This window comes from Sminthopsis crassicaudata, chromosome 3 (assembly GCF_048593235.1).
Source record: "Sminthopsis crassicaudata isolate SCR6 chromosome 3, ASM4859323v1, whole genome shotgun sequence".
Lineage (NCBI taxonomy): Eukaryota > Metazoa > Chordata > Mammalia > Dasyuromorphia > Dasyuridae > Sminthopsis > Sminthopsis crassicaudata.
The window spans coordinates 261280827-261294400 of record NC_133619.1 but is presented as its reverse complement, the minus strand read 5'-3'; the positions used below and the strand labels follow the sequence as shown (position 1 = coordinate 261294400).

Genomic DNA, 13574 nt, shown 5'->3' with positions numbered 1-13574 from the left:
GCTAACCTTCTCCCTTTAAAACTGTGACCTTCATTTGCATTTTTCCTTAGCCATAATGCAGAGGGTTTGACATGCTCTTCTTGTTTGTGAAAATAGACTTCTGGCAATTTGGTCAAGTAAAAGACTGGCTATTACTCCAATTACCATTCACATCCAAAAAAAGAAAGCAAAATTAAGAGTAATAACTAAAAAGAGAAAAAAGGAATTTCTGTAAGCTAAAATTCACAGAAAAATTGTTTTAAAACCTTCAGGATCATATCATTATCTCTACATTATCCTATCTATATATCAGCCCCTATTCTACCCTGAGTGCCTTCCTCTGCATTATGGGTTATCATTATCAAATGTGGACCTAGAGAAAGTGGATGACTAAGAATAGCAGTGGATAATGAAGTCACCCACCAAAATTTTCACCAATCACCCTCACAAAGATCTCCCATACTTTTGTCCTTTATCCCCTTCATGCTTGCCTCCTCCCACCCTTTATCCTTCTTTCTATGGAATGTGGCAACCCTAATAGTTGCCAAAATAGGATCAGGTTGGGACTGGAATTGTGGCCATGTAGGCAACTTCCACAAAAGATTTTTACCAAATACCCCAACATCATCATAATGTAGCAGTCTCCCAGTGGTAGCATTTCTATTCAAATCATCCATCCATCAATCAAAAGGGGTAGATCAAAAACTATAGCCCCACATAAAAAAAAATAGCTGAGAGAAAAAAGAAATAGGGTAAAATAGAGAAAAGTTTAGCATCGGTACCTCAGAAACAAATGTAGTTCCAAGTACAAATAAAAGAACTGAAAGGTAAGATAATGAATGGAATAGAAAATTTAGAACAGAAAGGAATCTGTGGGAAAGAATAAGAATTTTTTTTTTTTTTGGCTGAGGCAGTAAGGGTTAAGGGACTTGCCCAGGGTCATATAGCTAGTAAGTATTAAGTGGCTGAGTCTGGATTTGAACTCAGGTTCTCCTGACTTCAGGGCCAGCCTTCTATCCACTGCACCATCTAGCTTCCCCAAGCATAAGAAATTCTTAAAAATCATAGTGAATGGCTGGTACTATTAGAGAATGCTTTGAAGGTTTGCAAGATGCTTTATGTCTATTATTTCAGTTGATTCTTACAATAACCCTGAAAAGTAGGTGCTCTTATTATATTGTGACAGAAGAATAAGCTTTAGAGAAACTAAATAATTTGACCAGTCTCACCTAGCTAATAATTTTGTGAGGCAGCATTTGAATTCAGGTTGTCATACTCCAAGCCCAGTGCTCAATCCACTGTATCGGCAAGCTATCTTCAAAACATCAGAGGAAACAAAACTCAAAAAAAAAAAATGCAACGACAAAACAAAACAGTACAAAAACAATTACAATGATTTTTTAATTGGAAGAATATAAGATATATTTTGTCAAAAAAAATTGACCCAGAAAACAGAGTTCAGAGATACAATCTAAGAATTACTAGACTCTCAAAAGATTGTGGGGCAAGAATAAAAATAAATGTCATGTGTATAGAAATTTTAATTGCCAAAAATGTATTGACACCACTGAGCAACTGGCAAAGTGGAAAATAGAGTTCATGGGTCTTTATTAGAGAGAGAATCAATGTAATAGCCAAATTTCTATTATAAGTGAAGAATAAGAAACAAACAAAAATAGATAACAAAGATCACTAGTCAAAATTGAGTTAGAATTATGTATCAGTGATTAGACAAGAAAGAAAAGGTTAGACTATGATGTTCCAAAAGGCAAAAAAGAAATAACTTGTTCAGGAGAATAATTGATTTTATAATGGAAGCCTAGAGTGGGGAAAAGACATTTTAACAGAACATTTCTATTTTTTTTAAATGGAGCCAAAAAGAGCCTTTGATAGGCAAGTTCAGAAGACAAAATACATTTTAAAATAATGTTCAGGTTCTTAATTTCTGAAAGAAATGAAGCTGTTATTGTCCTTTCAGAGTCCCTTATCTTTAAGTGTCACTTAGGGAACAAAGAGAAGTTGTAGGATTGAGTATTTTTTTTAAAGTGAAGCTGAAAAATATAGGGAGGAAGCATAGTTTTTATTATTCATTGCAATTAGGGCAAAATATGAGAAAAGATTATTCAAATATATTGGTGTTGGTGGGGAAAGTAGGTATAGCATAAGCTTTTTTTCTATCTAGGCCAAGAAAGGGAAGGTTTTTAAAAATTAATATAGTAAGAGAGAAAACTGTATTGCTTCAAACAGTATTTTATAATAGCAAATGCTGAATGTTGATTTCACTCTTTTGTTTTTTCTTCTTATAAAAGGAGGGGGAGAGGAGAGAATAAATAATTATAACAGAATTTGATGGATGGAGTTTAATGCATTCTACCATTACTAGATCCTTCCTTTGTCTCCTTTATTTATGTTCCTGCCATCCTTAAACCTTCTCTGGTATCATTTAAAATGTGTCATGATAAAGACTTACTGTATTAAGTATTTGTTGATCTGTCCATATTATTGACAAATTAATAAATAGCATAATGTATGTGTGCACACATTTATGTAATACAGATGTGTGGTGCATTAGATGTGTATAAACATATATGTGTGTGCACACATAATTTAAATGATGGAAAATCTTCTCACCACCTCTAGATTAAGCAAACTGTTTCAATTGCAAATAATTTTGCTTTTAACTTACAGTTTTCTGGAACACTGAGGAATCATAGAATCATAGATAGAAAAGCTCTTGGAGGTCATTGAATCCAACCTCCCCCCAATTTTACAAATGAGTAAGCTTAGATTGAGTGTTTGCCCAGATCATCTAGCTATTAATGTCACAGTCAAGTCTTGAATCCAGTTCTTTATGACTCCCTCTATTGGCTAAGCCATGCTTTTTCCTCTTCCTTCTCTCCCATTTTCTATGTATGTATATATACCTACTTTTTTCTAATTCATTTCTTTAAAATATACTCAAACAACAAAAATCAATTTTTGGTTATAATCATATCAGTATAATAATAATATCATATATTTATATGTGTTATATAGTGTTTTGTACTTTATGTAAGTACCTAATATAAATTAATAATATAAATACCAGTGTAAGATGCAGAATGCATTTGTTTTGTAGATGAAGAAATTGGACATATTTATCTAAGAGAAGGTTTGAGCTGGAGACATACTTCATTAAAATAAGTTTATTGTTCCACCTTTTTTCCTCCCATTTATTCTCTCTTTCTATTCACCCTATTCCTCCTCAAAAGTGTTTTGCTACTTCCTGCCCCAATATGTCCTCTCTTTTATCACACTCCCCCTTTCCCAACTTATCCCCCTCCTATTTTCCTGGATATTTCTATTTCCATATTGAGTGTGTATGTTATTTTCTCTTTGAGCCAATTCTGATGAGAGTAAGGTTCACTCACCCACTGTTCCCTCTCTTCTCCTCCACTAAACAAGCTTTTTCTTGCCTCTTTTTTATGGCAGATAATTTATACCATTTCTCCCTTTCCCTTTCTCCCAGTACATTCCTCTAGCCCCTTAATTTCATCTTTTTAAAAAAATATTATTACCCATATCCAATTCACACTTGTGCCCTCTTGTCTATATTTCTTCTAACTACCATAATAATCAGAAACTTCCAATGAATTATAAGTATCATCCTCCCATATAGAAATGTAAACAGATAAACTTTATTAAGTCCATTAAGGTTCTTGATTACCTCTTCATGCTTCTCCTGAGTTCTATATTTGAAAATCATATTTTCCATTCAACTCTGGTGTTTTTATCATGAATGCTTGAAAATCCTCTATTTCATTGACTTTTTCCTCTGAAGGATTATATACTCAGCTTTGCTGGGTAGGTGATTCTTGGTTATAATTTTAGCTCCTTTACTCTTTGGAATGTCATATTCCACACCTTCTGATCCATAAATGTAAAGGCTGTTATATCTTGTGTTATCCTGACTATGAGTTCACTATACTTGAACTGTTTCTTTCTGGATGCTTGCAATATTTTCTCCTCGACCTGGGAGTTCTGGAATTTGACTATAATATTCCTGGGAGTTTTCATTTTGGGATCTCTTTCAAGAGATAACCAGTGGATTCTTTCAATTTTTATTTTACCCTCTGGTTCTAGAATATCAGGGCATTCTTTGATAATTTCTTGAAAGATGATGTCCTGCCCCCCCCCTTTTTTTTTTTTGATCATGACTTTAAGGTATTCCATTAATTTTTAAATTCTCTCTCCTGGATTTGTTTTCCACGTCAGTGGTTCACATTGTCTTTTTTTGTGTGTGTGTTGCTTTATTGTATCTTAATTTCTGATATACAGTCATTAGCTTCAATTTGCTCAATTCTAATTTTCAAGGAATCATGTTCCTCTCATTGAGCTTTTGTACCTCTTTTTCCCATTTAGTCAGTTTTGCTTTTTAAGATATTCCTCTCCTTGTTAGTTTTTTGTATTTCTTTTTGTACCATTCTCTATTCTTTTCCTAATTATTCCTCTAATATTTAATTTTCAAAATCCCTTTTGAGCTCTTCCATGGCCTGAACTCAATTCTAATTTTTCTTGGAGACTGTGGATGTAGAAGCTTTGACTTTGTTATCTTCTTCTGAATATGTGTTTGGTTTTTTTGTTTGTTTGTTTGTTTGTTTTTTGCTGAGGCAAATGGGGTTTAAGTGACTTATCTAGGACCACACAGCTAGGAAATATTAAGTGTCTGAGGCTAGATTTGAACTTAGGTCCTCCTGACTTAAGGGCTGGTCCACTGTACCACCTACTTGCCCCTTAACTAATATCTTTGTTTTTAGCTTTTTATTTTAAAAACATATGCATGGATAACTTTTCAACACTGATCCTTCTAAAATTTTATGTTCCATATTTCTCCATCTCTTCCTCCCACTCCCTCTCGTAGATGACATAATCCAATATATGTTAAACATGTTAAAAAATATATATCTATATATTTTTATTCAATGATTACATTGCACAAGAAAAATTAGATCAAAAAGAAAAAATGAGGAAAAAACAAACAAACTGCAAGCACACAACAAAGAGTGAAAATGCTATGTTGTGATCCACATTCAGTTTCCACAGTCCTCTCTCTGGGTGTAGATGGCTCTCTTCTTCACAAGATCATTGGAACTGGTCTCAATCACCTCATTGTTGAAAAGAGCCATGTCTATCAAAATTGATCATAGTACAATCTTGTTGTTGCTGTATATAATGATCTCCTGGTTCTGCTCATTTCACTCAGCATCATATAACACTTTCCAGGACTCTCTGAAATCATACTGCTATTTTCTCATAGAACAATAATTGAATATGTGTTTTGATCTTCCTTGTCATCATAGTAATTTTCTGTGGTCAGAAATTTTTCTGTTGTCTGCTCATTTTCCTAGCCTATTACTCAGCTTTTAACTCTTTGATAAAGTAGAGCTCTGTTTCCAGATGCAACGTCCCAGGCTGTTTTCACCTTCTAAGTACCTGACCACAAGCCCTCATTTCTGCCCTGGAACTGTTAGGAATGCCCCTGCCCCACTGTACATGCAAAAGCAACAGTCTTGCTTTCTCAGTGTCAGGGCTGTGCTCTCATATTCTATGCTGGGACTGCCCGGTAGGCTCTCACTCTGATTCCACAGACCTTTTCTGATGACCTTCCAAGTCATCTTTGGTGTCTCTGGGCTGAGAGGTATGGAAACCACCAGTGCTGAAATTGATTCAGAGGTCCCAGAACTGATCCTACTGTACTGGCCTGGGTCCAACCCCACTGATGCTTCCTGCACTGGGACTACATCCTGGTTCCACAGCCCTTTTCTGCTGACTTGCTAAATTGTCATCTCCTAGAAAATGTTCCACTATGTCTTTTTAGGTGTTCTGATGATCTAAAAATTGTTTAGAGTCATTATTTAAAGGAATTTGGAGTGGTTTGGGGAAGTAGCTGGACCAGTTCCTTCCTTAACTCCACCATCTTGGCTCTGTCTCCTGTTGTTCTACTTTATTAATGTGCTAAAATGAATCAGTCAGTAAAAGAGCCACTTTCCAAACGAAGGCTTTCAACATCTTATTTAGTGTTCTTGATTTCACCGTGAAGTAAAATGGGCCTAGGCCATGTTCTGTAACAAATGAAAAGTTCTTTAAAAGTAACTTAGAATTAAGTAAACCTGTTGCATTAAAGGACAATTGTGAATAGAGTATTATTTGCCATTTTAGATAGACTTTTTCCATTAGCATGGGAATTAAGAAATAATACCATCTCCTACTTTAATATATGTAAAATTTTTCCGTATGGGGAGCTGTGTGTCTATGTATCTTTTGTTATTTTAATGAAAAAGGAAAAGTAGTGACAGCACCTGTTAGGAAGTTATTCCAGTAGTTCAGTCAGTGGAAAATTAATAACTGCTTCATTCATAAATAGGATTGGAATGGAATAGAAATGAGGGGTATTTAAGAAGACTGTTGAAATAAAATTGACAGGATTTTATAATTTGGAAGTTGGAGGGAAAGAGAAGAATCAAAGATAATCTCAAGTTCTCAAATTTGGAAATGGATATACATAGACAAAAATATGACAAGTCTCTTGTCAAGAAGGTTATAAATTCAAAAATATAATTAATTTGGTCATGGACCTATTGATTTTGAAATACGTAATATATACAGGTAGAAATGACTTATAGGTGTGCCTGGAACTCAGAAGAAATGTTGGAGAAAAATAGATCAATTCTTTCAATAATTATATTGTTCTACCTTCTTAATATTCCAAATTCTGCCTAAATTTTGCCAACTATGATTGCTGTTTCACGTCAGTTTTGCAAACAGTTTACAAATCTTGAATATAGTTTGCCCAATTGGATCTTAAATAAGAAGAGGTTTCAAATGGAGATATCCCTAGTATTAGATAAATTGTAGCAATCAATTCATGTGGAAATATCTTTTAAAGTTGTTAAATATTGTTAATATAATTTTTGAATAGATATCTATTTTGAAATTTTTCTATAAAACTGATATTTACTAACTTTGGCCTTACAAACATATCTCTAAGCTATTAAATTGTTATCAGCCTTTTCATCTAAATCTCTAGTGAGCTAATCCTCTATACCCCAGTTTCTTAAACTGTGATGGACAACTCCATACAGGGGTTTCATAACTGAATGTAGGGGTCATGAGGTTAGGATTTATTATCAGCAAATGTTTGCTTTCTTAAACTATTTTATATACCTATATACCTGGGGTCACATAAAAATTTCTCAGGTGAAAAAGAGTCATGAATGGGAAAAATTTAAAAAGCTCTGATCTACAACAGCAGTTATCAGATTTTTGTTCTCAGTAACCTTTATACTATCAAAAAATATAAAGAAATAAAAAGAGTTTTTGTTTTTGTGAGTTATATTTACAGATATTTGTCATATTAGAAATTAAAAACTAATTTTGAATTTGTAAATTCTCTGAAAAGCTTTTAGAGGTCTCCAGGGTTTTTTGGGCCACACTTTGAGAACCATTGCTCTAAAGTACATGATTTTGGGGCAGATAATAAATAAATCTGTGTAATAATAAACTATGTTATGTAGTTGTATTATGATACCTAACAACTATATAATAAATCAGAATGACCTTTATGATATATTTGTAAAGCATTTATTTCTTGATACTTATATTTTCAAAAAATTAAAAGTACAAGTAATTATAAGTAGAATATGTCTGTTCAAATAATTAGTACTAGTATTCTTTCCATTTACTTTGTCTTAGTGACTGTTTTAAACATAAAATATTTGCTAAACACAATAATAATAATTATTAAAAAGTATGAATAATCAAAGTACCACATCACTCAAAAACTTGAGTGTCTCTTTTTCACCAATGTGTAGCACATATATAGAAATCCAGCAGAAAGGTACATGAGAGACAAAAGAAAGCTATCTTTCTATAACGTACAACAGTCCCTATATAATCTTTTCACAATTCACAGTTATTGGGTTCATAATTTATCATTAACATATTTTAAAACTCAAAACAGTCACATGCAAATGAACTGATGGTGTTCTACAACCATTATTATTTTAGTTATTATTCTGCCTTCAAAGAAGAGTTCTCAGATCATCTGAAGAATGTTCTCAGTCTGGTTCTCAGAATAATCTTTGTCTTTCCTCGAAATTTTCTCCGAAAGACTGTTTCTGAGTTGATTTTATCAGTTCTCCTTACACAAATGTTCCTTTTCTATCCCTCTTAGCAACCAAGCTGTTCACATGTGAAAGGGGCCAAGCCTTACATAAGAAATCATTCTGCCAGCCTTAGGAGTTTGGAAATACTAATGATTGATTAACTATAACCATAAATAGAGAGTTAGGTGGCCCAGAATATAAGTGCTAGATTTGGACACTGGAAGACCTGAGTTTAAATGTTGCCTCAGACACTGACTAAACTATGTGATTCCACACAAGTTAATGAACCTTTCTAAGCCTTTCTCCTCTATAAGTAGAAATATTCATTGTAACTAACTCACAGAGTTTTTGAGATAAGATCTATAAGTACTTCTCAAACTCAAAGTGCTATATAAAGGCTAACTAATCTTTTCATTAATTTGTCACTGCATTTCCTTATGTTTAAAATAATCTATTTATTTTAGCATTCTGTCATCTGAAATAAGGACCTTGAAATTTTTTATTAAACACTTTCCTACTTTGTTATTTTTAGAATTGAACATACAAAAATTTCAACATACTTGAACCATTTTTGTGTCATTTACAACAAATGTTAGTCATTTGAAGCTCATAATTTGATGTTGTGCTAATTAATAGCTATCTCAAATATGATTAACATAGGTTCTTTTTTCTTTTTAAAATTAACATAAACTTTGAAACTGGCCTTTTAGTTAATATTATCTCTTTATTATTCACATATTTATGTTTTTTTCTTTACACTAGAGTTGAAGTTAACAGTAATCTGATGCAAATACACTTTCTTAATGATAGCTATGGAAATTGAAAATTAAACCCATTTCTACTGGCAATTATTTTCCTTGAAATGATCCTTCAAAATTGTGTGTTTTGAGACTAAAATTTGAGCACGAAGACATAACAGCTTGTAAGGTTAATTATGCATTTCAAATTAATTTTGAATGTATTTCAGATAATTTTAACCACTTCTTTATCTACAGTGGGAATAAAATCATAGAAATTAAGTTCAAATTCAATTTTAAAAGCTAGTTTTAAATATCAAGAAGGTCATAAAATCAATCAAAAGCATTTATTAAGATCATAAATTTTGAACTATTTGAGACCTCACAAACTGTCTTGTCCAACTGAGGCCCAGAAAGAATTTGCCCAAGGTCACATAGGTCTTAAAAGGCAAAGTCAGGGTTTGAATTGAGGAACAAGGTTAGTACTCTTTCCTCTATACCAGAGATTTTAAGGACTGCTAAACACACCAATGATTTCTGTTTATGTTATACGAGGAAACTTTCCAGGGGGAGTTTTTTAAATGAAATAGTTTTTCTTCCCAATCCTGTGGTTTAGAAGTAATATAATAAAAAAAGTAGGGTTAATTAAAATCTTGTTGAATCCTTCCTAAATTTTTATCGTCTCTTATAAAGATAGTAAATATAGAGTAAAAATTAAAAATAACTATCATATAAAACATTAAGTTATATTCCGTAGATCAGTTATATCCTCAAAGGCTTACTGGTTTATTCTTGATGTTGTAGAATACTTTATGATTTTTTTCTGTATAATTGAGGACAACAAATAATGTCACCAGCATTTATTTCAGTAAGATAGATAAGCTTCAGCTGACCTGTTTATTCATGATCTCATAGGTATCCACTAATGCAATTTATAGTTCAATTCCCTACCTATACTCCAAGATTCATATGTATACATACATACATACAAATACACACACACTTGTGTACATATAAGCATTTATGTATATACATGAGAGGGAACTATATATGGATATATGTGCATAAGTGGATATATACATATATGTGTGTAAACTTATGCAGACAAGAGGCAACTAATGATGCAGTGTATAGAGTCCTGGGCCAGGGATCAGGAAGAATGAATTCAAATAAAGTTTCAGACACTAGCTATGTGATTTGAGCAAATAATTTATGCTTTCTCCATTTCCTCAAATGTGAAATGGATATAATAATTATCAATTATCTCCCAGAATTGTTATTGTAATTCTGGAGAAACTGAGGCAAGATAGAGATTAGAAAGTTGTTAATATTTTATTTGGGTTTCTGAGAGGGAGAGATAGTCTGGAGGCAGAGCAGAATCCATTCTACCTCCACGGCTGAATTGGACTTTGTTCTCAAAGAATCTAGCAGCAATGTGAGATTTTAATGATTTTTACATGTAGCTCCAAGATCAGGGGAGAGACAAAGGCAAGGGGTGGAGTCCAAGCATTGGTGAGCTTGGGAATTTCCAGGCAGGGACCATCCATTCAATTCTGACAGGTTGGGGGTAGGACCATAAATTCTGATAATTTGGGAGGACTTAGGAGCCAGGATGTCTGAACTCTCCGTTATCTGAAATTAAACATTTATAGTTTATGACACTAGGGTAGCCAGCCTTAAATTATATCAGTCCTAATGGTCAGGAAGGGGGATTGAGGCAGAACAATTCAAGGAAACTGAGGTAGAATAATTAGGGAAACTGAGGCAGGACAATAAAAGGAAATTGTGGAACAACATTATGAGAATCAAATGAGATATTTGCAAAAAAGCATCTAGTACAGTGCCTGACATGTATATTAATGATATTTAAATTCCTTTTCTCTTCTCCATGCTTTCACCTCATCCCCCTATTATTTTTAGCTGGAGAGCACAGAGCTCTTTCAGCTAAGGAAATGGCCATTAGACTAGGTCAGAAGAAGCTTCTTCCTTTTGATTCTCTTAAAGCCTCAACTCTGGAATTGTTTGTCATCTCCAGGCAGGAGATGAGAGAAGTTTTGCACAGATATACAACCTAGAGGATTTGTAGACAATTATAGTAAAAGCAGTTTACCTGGACAGATTCACTACCTTACTTAAGGAGCTGGGGCATATAATTCTATAGCTCAAGCTTAAAGCATAGTCATTATTATCACTGAAATTGAGAAAAACCTTTTATTTAACCTGATTTTCTATAAAATCATCTGCAAATTCCCAGTTTCTTATAGGGCCTTGTTCCAAAAAGGTAAATTTTCTCTCTGTGGCTCATTGCCTCCACCTGTAATTACTCCAGGAAGTTTTCTAATGTACTTAAAAATCTAGTTGATATCTAAAATACTATAGTAAGTGATGTTATAATAGTACATATTAATTATATTACACATATATTGTAATGTATAATATACAATGTATTCTATATTAAGCTATATTATATCCATATAATGGGGGAAGAAAGTATCCCCAGCCCCTCTACAGCTAAAAGCTAACAACAATAACGCTAGCGTATATATAGCACTTACTGTGTGCCAGGCACTGTACCAAGGACTTCATAATTATTATCTTGTTAGATCCTCTGTTACAACAACCCTGGGGTATTACAGATCCTCAAAGTGCTAAGGAATGGGACAGTTAATGTCAAATATGGTTCTTTTAATAATGGGCCCACCCCCTCCTGACCTCTCCACTAGACTGACCCACTTTATTTCCTATCTTCATTATCTTCCTTTCTACTTGCTCTTTCCCTGTTTCCTATCCCCAAACTTAACAGACTTTCACTTGATCCTACCATCCCCACTAGCTATCATTCCATAGATAAGTCTTGTATCTGGATGTTTACATGTAATTTTTCCATTGATATAATCTTCTTGAGGGCTGAGACTGGTTTGTTTTATTTTTTGCCTTTCTTTGCATCCCCAGCATTTATCCGATATCTAACACATAGTTAACAAATCTTTCATTTTTTTAAATGGTGCATCTACTTCTTTCAGAAGGGACCTGAAATTTGAGATTGATACCAGAATAAGTCTGACATATTGGTAAATTTTACCTTTTCCACAGGGCTTTCCATAATCTCTGACAGATACATAATGTTTCCTGTGGTTTAGAATTCCCTGGAAGTTAAATATTATTAGAGCTCTGAGCAAGCAGTTCCATTTCCTTGTCCAAATATATGCACTGGATTTTCTCTCCAAGGCACCTTTTTGCAATAATTAAAATCTTGGAAACATCTAAGCTTGTCTTAACATGTCTGCTTTTTCCATGTGCTTCTGGAGGAAATGACTCAGCGCTGCATCTGCTATTATTTTTTTAAGTTAGAGAAATCCATTATCATATTTCTAGTATCCAACCTGTGCTCGGAAAATGAAAAGCAGAGGTGGCCAGCAACTTGAGGTCCAGAAACCCTCCCCTCCGGGCTTCTGGACAAATGCAACTCATCTTGTTCTTAAGCTACAAATCACCCTTAACTGCTCCCTGAAGATAGAAACTACTTAAGAGCAGACTGTCTCCTCCTTCCCATTCCATAAACTCCAAATCCACCAATCCATAATCCACATAGCTGTGCTTCAGTTTCTCTCCCCAAGAGGGAAAGGAAATAAGAGAGACAGAAGAAGAGAGAGGGAGAAGAAAGAAGAGACGTAAAATGAGAGAGAGAGGGAATGAATTTTTTCAGTCGATGTAGGAGGGACTGCTTTATAGGTTGGCCAAATTCCATTTTGCCACTAGATAGGAAGCAATGTCTCCCTCCTCTCTAAAATCCAAACACTCTCACTTGTGGAAGGTTTTTAAAATATTTTTTGTTGTTTTTTTTTCCCCGAGGCAGTTGGAGTTAAATGATTTGTCTTTAAATGTTTCCAAGCAGTTTCCTTTCCAGGAATCTCATCATATTAATGTGGATCATACTTCTTAGAAAAATTTTAATTCTAATAAAAATAAAATTTTATTCTAAATATTTTGTTATTAGTTATTCCCATCAATCTTATGAATGAATACAAGGAAGAACTGCTTATTGACTTTAAAATATTACTTATCCTGCATTAGATATGCATAGAACATGCTTTCAAAATCTCTCTCTCTTTCTCCTCCTCTTCATCCTCCTCTTCCTCCCCCTTTCTCTCCTTTTTCCCCCTCTCCTATCTTCTTCCTCATCCCTCTTTGACCTTTCTCCTCTGCTCTTCTCCTTCTCCCTATCCAACCCTCTCCTCCTATTTCCTTTTCCCTCTCCCTCTCCTTTCCCCCTCCTTCTCTCTCCTCCCCTTCTCCTTCTCTCCCTTCCTCTCCCTCTCTCTCTGTCTCTATCTCTGTCTCTCTGTCTCTCTCTCCCTTTCTCTCTGTCTCTCTCTCCCTCTGTCTGTCTGTCTCTCTCTCTCATTAAGATTGCACCTACATCTGACAATGACTTTGGACGGTATAATTGCACTGCCACAAATCGAATTGGAACAAGATTTCAGGAATATATTCTTGCTCTGGCTGGTAAGTACAATGTTTATATTAATTTTATACAATGCTATACATTTCCAAGAAAATAATTTTAAAGATTATTTTTGTCTATTTGTAATAATGTAATTATCCCTATTTTTAAGTTTTTATATGTTAAGACCAGATCTTGAGACAAATACTTTAAATACACAGAAAATTTAATAGATTTATTAATTATTTATTTAATAGTTATAATAAATAT

At 33.8% G+C, this 13574-nt stretch overlaps 1 protein-coding gene across 4 annotated transcripts in view; it reads left to right on the top strand.

Annotated features, from left to right (window-relative positions):
- The window catches only part of NCAM2 (neural cell adhesion molecule 2), a 271041-nt gene that overhangs the window by 155896 nt on the left and 101571 nt on the right, over nt 1-13574 (top strand). For all 4 annotated transcript variants that reach the window (XM_074300617.1, XM_074300614.1, XM_074300615.1 and 1 more), the window contains one exon: nt 13270-13366. In XM_074300617.1, coding sequence (XP_074156718.1) covers nt 13270-13366 — 97 coding nt within the window. The remainder of the gene's footprint in view (nt 1-13269; nt 13367-13574) is intronic.